The following is an 8826-nucleotide window of genomic DNA, read 5'->3' as shown; positions in this document are numbered from 1 at the left end:
GGTTTGCTCTTGGCTACTAACCATAAAGTTAGTAGTTCAAATCCACCCAGTGGTGCCACAGAGGAAAGGCCTGTTGATCTGTAAAATCACAGCTACTAAAAACTCTATGGAGCACAGTTCTACTCTGAAACACATAGGGTCGCCATGAGTCAGAATGAACTCTATTTTTTTTCAGTGGTTGATAAGTTACATTTTTAGTCATTTATCCAGGTTCTGACTGAGATCTGTTTGTGACCATCAACTTTTGCATCCTCAGTAGATTTTTGTGGGTAGTCTTATTTACCTAAGAGTGTGTGGGCATAGCTTGAAAGATCAAGGGGCCTTCAAACTCTAGATACACCATTCCCAGAAGGGCTTAAAACCTTCAGGCAGAAGGAACAGAAATTGGAGGTGATTGCCAGTCTTAAGTTTTCCTTATATACCCTCCTAGTCCTGAAACAAGGTGTATGCGTGGGTGGTAAATGAGGAAGAAAACTTGAGGGGAGAAGGAAATAGTACAGTAGTCCTGAAAGGGACTCAAGACTCATTTATATATCTATCTGCATTCATTTGTCAAACATTTAATGAGCATCTACTTTATACTGTAATCTACAGAGGCACAGAATTATGAAACAGTATGTATTATACTAGTTGGCTTTTGCTATGTAACAAACCATCCCATAACTTAAACAGTAACCATTATTTAGCTCATAGTTCTGTGGGTTGACTGGGGGTTCTTCTGTCAGGGCCAGCTTGGCAAGTCTCTTCTTGGCTCAGTCATGCATCTGTGGATGACTAATTTGATTTTCCCCTTCTCCACCTTCAAAGAATGTAACACGGAGTTGTCTGTAGGAATTGATATCTCTACCTCCAGAAGGCAGGTTCAGCAGAAGCTTCAAAAGTTACTGCCAGAACTGAAGCAACAGTTGGCCTTGCTTTCCAACATCAGCTGTGGTGTTCCTGGTCAGATCAACGTGACGTTTCACTACGTGATTCCTGGCCCAAGTGGGCAGACTACCTTTGACTCATACTTTGAGAATTCCAATGACGGGATCACCCAGATGTTCTTGAATGCCAAGAACAATCTTATGGATGTGAATTTTTTGCAGTCCCTGGGAAATGTTGCTCTCCTGGCTTCTGCTAAAGTGAAGGTAATACATGATGAGAATCCATGCTAAGGAGCCATCATGCAGGGTAGGAAGGATAAAGCTTTTGTGGCTGAGGTCAACTAAACTGTTCTTTACTGGAGAACCTACTAGACGAAAACTATATAGTCTTACCCAGTAAGAACCAACAAGAGGTAAGTTTTCATTCAATCAACAACTGTTCATTAAGCCCTAGAGTCTCTGTGCTGATTAATTCCAATATGGAGAAAAGGATGAAATCTTTGCCCTCAAGTTGCCCATAATTTAGAGATCCAGATTCTCCCATGGCATAAATTCATTCCAAAGACAACTTGGGAGATATTTGAAGTCTTCTTAGCTCTTTATGGCCACTCATTACCACTAGAGTAACCAAAAATACCAAACCCATTGCCATCAAGTTGATTCTGACTCACAGCAACCTATAAGACAGAGTGGAACTGCCTCATAGGGTTTCCAAGGAATGCCTGGTGGATTCGGACTGCTGACCTTTTGGTTAGCAGTTGAGCCCTTATAGCACCACCAGGGCTCTGCCTTCTAAATAAGGTCTCGTTATTTTTCCAGTCAACACCTTGAACTGTCTTTACTGACAGTTAATAGCTTGTCAGTCCACTCCACCTCTCAAGCCCCCTCTTCCTTCCCTGTTATCCCTTATCTTTATACCCCAAAAATTCCACAGAGATGAAAAAGTCTCATGTGGCATTTGTTAGGAAATGATACCCCCAAACTTTGGAAGTTACATTTAGCTTTTCTTTCAATCATTCATCCAGTGAATTTTATTTCTTGACTAATATAATTCACTTTTAAATTCAAGTTTTCTGTGAGTAAAAGTAACATGTTTGAATTGTAGACAAAACATAATATATCAGAAATGAACAATAACCTCCCCCCACATCTCTCTCTCTCCACACACGTGTACATGCACACACATACACACATACACACACTCGAAAACCCCTGTCAACATTTTGATGCTTTTGCTTTGATAAAGATGGGTATTGTAAGACGATTTTTGGAAAGTGAACAGGTTAAGCTGGTTTAAATCCTTTTTTTTTTGGTGGGGAGAGTTGAATGGTTAATAAAACAACAAATATATGAATAGATAAAAAGGAAAGGGTGAAAGGCTGAGCACAACCAGAAAAGCTCACCCTTGCATTTTAAAGAGACATGCAACTTACAGCAGCCTTTTGTGTTCCGTCTCCCTCCCAACCCTCCCTCCCTCCTTCCCTCCCCTTCCTTTCTTCCCTTCCTCCCTGCCCCATCTCTCTTTCATAAACAACAGGTCCTTTTAGTGTTTACAGATGGACTGGATGATGATTTAGAAAGACTGAAGGAAAAATCCAAGCTGCTCCGCACTGCAGGTAAGTGTACTGGGTTGCCCCGTGCGGGGGGCTTGCCCCCCACAGGGGCTGAAACACACTTCCAGATTTCCAGCTGGCACTGAGCTCTATTAAGTGCCCTGTACGCTCACCCAGGAGCCCTGGTGGCGCAGTGGTTAAGAAGGCAGTTCAAATCCACTAGCCGCTCCTTGGAAACTCTATGGGGCAGTTCTACTCTGTCCTATAGGGTCGCTATGAGTTGGCATTGACTCATGGCAACAGGTTTGATTTTTTTTTAAATGCTGCCCCAGGTGGTTGGAGCTCTGTGCCCAGGAAGCTGATGCCCAGTCTCCCTCTTTGTATGAGTCAAGGGCTGTTCAGGGCTGAGACACTCCTCCCCTACCCCTGACACTGACTGTGAGGTGGTGTCTCTCTGACTGCGACAGGATTGTCCGGTTACAGTCAGGCATCTGTACTGTCAAAGCACCTTCATGAGGAGTAGTGCTGCTTGCTTTTTTAGGCTGCCTAGGAGTCCCTGGGGAGTGGAAATGGTTAACAGGCTTGGCTGCTGACTGAAAGGTTGGAGGTTCAGGTTTACCTAGAGGCACCTTGGAAAAAGGGACTGGAAATCTACTTCTGAAAAATCAGCTATTGAAAACCCTGTGGAGCACAGTTCTACTGTGACGCACATGGGATTGCCATGAGTATGAGTCGACTTGACGGCAACTGGCTTAGGGGGTCCATATGCCTCTTCTTCCTAAACTCTAGAGTCAGCCTGAAGTTCGACCTCTTTCCACCGCCCTTCTTCTCCCCTTTGCCCCTTATATCTTCCTCCTCCCTCTCCAAGGGCCCACTGCTGTCTATACAGCATCTTTGTGAAAATTAGAAAAAGATGCCCAGTCTTCTGTGTGGATACAGCCCAGTGCCTGGGCACATGGCTTGGTGAGTGGCATGCTGGCCTGATTTCAGCTCACACTAGCACCCTCAGTTGGGTGTCCTGGTTCAGTACTACCAGTGTAACTGTATGTGGTGACTCTGGCCATTCCCATTTTGTGACATATAAAGGCTCTAAAGCAAATGCAGGACAAACAAGAAACAACTTGACTTGTTCCACCACCTTTTACCCTTCTCCTTTCTTTGTGGAATATATTCAACATATTCTGCTGTGGATGATATTTTTCCATTTGGTTAATGATGGGCTGGAATATATTTTTTATAACAACTTGCTCCCAACTGGCTTTACTGCATAGCTTGCCGCTAGAAGTTTAAATTGTAACTTTTCTAGAAGAGGATTGGGAATATGTGACAGAAGACTCAACTTTGCCTATGTGCTAGCTCAGCAATTCAATTTCTAGGAGTTTATTTATAAGAAATAATTAAGGATATGTACACAACTTTTAACCAAAAGAGTGTCAAGTGGCTTCTTTACAATAGCAAAAAGCTGATTTGTGTGTGTGTGTGTGTGTTGAGAATTTACTGTTCAAAATTTTAACAGCAACAGTAACATTTGTTCTGAAATTCTACAGAGATTTCAAGCCAAATTTCAAAAGTGTCCTTGTCCATTTGTTCTCTATTATGGGGACAAACTGGATAATCCTTTAGTGCCTCCATCAGTAAGATAGGCTAGGTTATGCTGCAATAACAAACGACTTCCAAACCTCAGTGGCTTAAAGTAGTAAAAATATATTAATCTTTTATGCCTCGTGCCCATTACTCAGTGACCCAGGCTAAAGGAAGTTCCATTCTGATAGGTGCTTTTGCAATTGCTGTGGCCAGGGAAAGGAAACAGGGCAAACTGGGCACTGGCTCTTGAAGTTTCTTCCAGGGAGTGACACGTATCACTTCTGCTCACGTTTCACTGGCCAGAGCAAGTCATATGGCCACTTCTAACTTTTCTCAGATAGATATTCATTTACAGGTAAGGAATTGAGGCTTAGCAAAAGAGTATGTAGTTTTCCCAAACAAGTGCAATCCTATAATGTGCCTTTAAGGCAAAGACTAGAATACTGATGAACAACCCCAATGACTGTCATGGTTTCTAAGAATAAATCATAATAGTCTACTTCAGGAGTAGGTTTAGAAGGAAGTAGCTTAATACAGGAGGCTCTGGGTAGTGCAAATGGCTCAGCGCTTGGCTACTAACCAAAAGGTTGGAGATTTGATTCCACCTAGAGTCACCTTGAAAGAAAGGTCTGGCAATCTACTTCTGAAAAATAAGCCATTGAAAACCCTATGGAGGAGAGAGGAAGCCAAGATGGCAGCTTAGTCAGACACACCACGCTGTCCCTCTACAGCAAAGATTCAAACAGATACAGATGACAGTCTTGAACCTGAACATCAAATAAAAGGATAAAGAATTAGATCAAACACCAGTTGGAAGAAGAAACTGAACAAAAACAGTGAATGAAGAGAGATACTGGAGCAGAAGTGTTCTACCAGCCAGTCTGGCACAGTGTGGCCTTCTTGAGATAAAGCCAGTAGTGATTGTGGGTGAGGAGCACAGGAAGGCAACTTCATGGAACTCCCAATGGGAGACAAAGAAACTGTGTAGACATACCTGGAGTGAAGCAAGGTGAGCAGGACATGAACTGGAGCTAAGGAGGGAAAGTACAGGAAGGAGGGTGAGAGGTTCAGGGATCCCAGCATCCACAGAGCAGGAAGGAAGCCAGGATCCAGAGACAGGGTAACTCATCAGCAGCAGTCCCTGACCGTTAGAGTGGGTGGCATGCATGGAGTAATAGATCCATAGAGCATCAGTAGGAGGTTCCCCAACTCAACTGGACTCCAGGCAGCCCCCACTTCCTCACATTTGGTTGAGGCCAGGTTCTGATTACTGGCTGCATCCAACAGGAAGTACCCAGGTACCCTTGCCCAGTGACCAGAGGCACATGTTTCCCCTCTCCCCACCCTCTTGGTGATTAGTGACACGAAGCCCTCCCATCCCTGCCACCCCAACCACCAGGGACCATAGTATGAGCCCTCCCTTTCCTCCCCTCCAGCCCTATCTGCCACCCTCTGTCCACCTGATGATCAGTGGAGAGAGTGCTCTCCAGTCACCCGCCTTGCCTCTTGCCCACTGACCCACTGAGCAGGCAAAGAGAGTGCCTCCATGCCCTCCAGACACCCACTGCCCTGATGAGAGGACGGAGAGAGAGAGCCATCGTGCCCCCCACCTGCCGACCCACTGACCTGCCGAGTAGGTGGAGAGAGTCACTCCATGCTCCCCAGCTGCCCACTGCACCCCTTGTCTGCTAACCTGCCATATGGGCAAAGAGGGTACCTCTGCACTCCTTGGCCACCTGTCCCACCCCTCGCCTGCTGCCCATCCGCCTGATGAATGACTGTGAGCATTCACACACTGCTGAACTGATGACAGATGGTGCCAGGCCTCAGCCATCTCACAGTCACAGTGAACAGGAATGCTGGCTCGCTCTGCCTGCTGCTGCCCCGCCCACCCAGAGACAGGTAGTGAGTGTTCCCGTGCCACCAGACAAGTGAGCAACATGAAGCACGCTTGACCTGCTCACCTGCACTGATATATCAAAGCAAAAATTCATTAAAAAAAACACTGTGATGCCTTGGAGACAGCAGATAATATCACATCATAAAAAGAAACAGGACAGGTTGGTTTAAGCAAGTGGTCAAAACAAAGGGGCAGAAAACCTTCCTGCAGAAGAAATGGCAATGGATCTACCTGATAAGGAATTTAAAAGGCTTATGTATAGGATCCTCAAAGAGATCAAGGAAAACAGACAAAACCCTAGAAGAATTCAGGAAAACAATACAAGAACAAAATAATAAAATAAACAGATAATTAGAAACCGTACAAAAACAGCAACTAGAAATCCAGAAGAGTAACAATAAAATTTCAGAAGTAGATAACTCAATGGAAGTAGGATTGAATCAACAGAAGAAAGAATTAGCAAAATAGAGGACAACTCTTATGATACTAATTTGTTTGAGGGACAATCAGAAAAAAGAGTGAAGAAAAATGAGGAAAGCCTAAGAGTTACGAGTTACGTAAGACACTATGAAGAGGAATAATTTCCATGTGATTGAAATTCCAGAACAGGAGGAGACAAAAAAAAGCACAGACAGAATTTTTTAAGATTTCCTGGCAGAAAACTTCCCTGATATCATGAAAGATGAGAAAGTTTCCATCCAAGAAGCTTAATGAACTCTATACAGGGTAGACCCCAAAAGAAAGTCACCAAGACATATCATAATCAAACTTTCCAAAATGAAAAACAAAGAACAAATTCTGAGAGCAGCTTGGGAAGAATAAAATATCACCCACAAAGGGGTACCATTAAGACTAAGCTCTGATTTGCTGGCAGAAACCATGCAGGCAAGAAGGCAATGGGATGACATATATAAAACCTGAAAGAAAAGAAATGCCAATCAAGAATCATATAACGTGCAAAACTGTCTCTGAAGTACAATGGCAAAACTAGGACATTCCCAGATAAACAGAAATTAAAGGAATTTGTAAAACCACCAGACCAACCTTATAAGAGATATTAAAGGGACCCCTTCTGACAGAGAACCAATGACATGAGGCAATAGCATGAGATTAAGAGACATGACGGCATCACCTAGATACCAGTCCTGACAAAGAATTCTCAAAAGTAAAATAAAGCTACAAAACTGAAAACAGGGATCCAGAGATGTCAATCTGTAAATGATGACAACTTCAAAACAAAAAGGGGGAATAAATTGTGTAGTTATAGAACTTCCATATGGAGAGGAAATCAACGTGATATCAAGAAATCACTGACTGTTTTAAACTTAGAAAGATAAAGGTAAATTTCAGAGTAACTAGAAAGAAAACTAATAAACCTACTCACCAAAATAAAGAAGAAAACTATAAAGACAAGTAAACACGAAATCAACAACAATGAATGAAATGAAATGAAAATACACACACACACACAAAAACTCAGCACAGAAAATTAAGCAGAACAAAGAAAATGTCAACACCACACACGCACACACAAAGCATGACAAAATGACAGCAGTAAATTCATACGTATGGCTAGTCACACTGAATGTAAATGGTTTAAATGTATCAGTCAAGAGACAGTGGCAGAAAGGATAAAAAAACCTGGTCCGTCAATATGTTGCCCACGAGAGACATACCTTAGACACAAAGACATTAATAGGTTAAAAATCAAAGCATGGAAGAAAATACATCATACAAACAGTAACCAAAAAGAGCAGGAGTGGCAATATTAATCTCTAGTAAAATAGACTTTAAGTCAAAAATCCATCATAAGAGACAAGGAAGGGTATTATATAATGATTAAAGGGTCAATCCACCAAGAGGACATAACCGTAATAAATATTTATGCACCCAATGACGGAGCTCCAAAATACATAAAACAAACATTAATAGTATTGAAAAGAGAAATAGTTCCACAATAATACTAGGAGACTTTAACACACAACTTTTTATGAAGGACAGAACAACTAGAACGAAACTAAACAAAGATACAGAAGATCTGAATAACACAATCAACCAAGCTGACCTCATAGACATATACAGAACATTCCACCCAACAGCAGCACAGTACAGATTCTTCTCCAATGCACATAGATCATTCCCCAGAATAGACCATATTTTAAGCCACAAAGCAAGCCTCAATAAATTCAAAAACATCCAAATAATACACAGCATCTTCTCTGATCACAATTCTGTAAAACTAGAAATCAATAACAGGAAGAACAAGAAAAAAATCAAATACATGGAAACTGAATAACAGCTTATTTAAAAACCACTGAGTAATAGAAGAAACTAAAAATAAAATCAAATAGTTCCTAGAATCAAATGAGAATGAAAACACAACGTACCAAAATCTTTGGGACACAGCAAATGCAGTACTCAGAGGATAATTTATAGCAATAAATGAGCACATCAAAAAAGAAGAAAGGGCCAAAATCAATAGCTTAACCCTGCAACTCAAACAAATAGAAAAAGAGCAGCAAAAGAACCCCACAGTCACCAGAAGAAAGGAAATAATAAAGACTAGAACAGAAATAATTGAAACAGAAAAATAATAGAAAGAAGCAAGACTAGAAGGGGGTTCTCTGAGAGGATCAATAAAATTGACAAACCACTGGCCAAACTGACAAAGGAAAAGGACAAGAAGATGCAAATAAACCAAATAAGAAGTGAGATGGGTGACATTACAACAGAACCAACTGAGAGAAAAAGGACCATAACAGATTATGAAAAATTGTACTCCAACAAGTTTAACAACTTAGAAGAAATGAACGAATTTCTAGAAACACATTACCTACATAAACTAACACAGACTGAGGTAGAAAATTTGAACAGACTCATAACAAAAGAAGAAATTGAAGAGGTCATAAAAAAAGCTCCCAAC

At 41.7% G+C, this 8826-nt stretch overlaps 1 protein-coding gene across 1 annotated transcript in view; it reads left to right on the top strand.

Moving 5' to 3' along the window:
• The window catches only part of LOC101359051 (collagen alpha-4(VI) chain-like), a gene marked incomplete at both ends in the record, with an annotated part of 117232 nt that overhangs the window by 18527 nt on the left and 89879 nt on the right, over positions 1 to 8826 (top strand). The window contains 2 exons of the mRNA XM_023739566.1: positions 808 to 1130; positions 2404 to 2482. Coding sequence (XP_023595334.1) covers positions 808 to 1130; positions 2404 to 2482 — 402 coding nt within the window. The remainder of the gene's footprint in view (positions 1 to 807; positions 1131 to 2403; positions 2483 to 8826) is intronic.

Source organism: Trichechus manatus, unplaced genomic scaffold (genome assembly GCF_000243295.1).
Source record: "Trichechus manatus latirostris isolate Lorelei unplaced genomic scaffold, TriManLat1.0 scaffold00136, whole genome shotgun sequence".
NCBI classification, from domain to species: Eukaryota; Metazoa; Chordata; class Mammalia; order Sirenia; family Trichechidae; genus Trichechus; species Trichechus manatus.
This window is presented reverse-complemented; position numbering and strand designations above follow the sequence as displayed.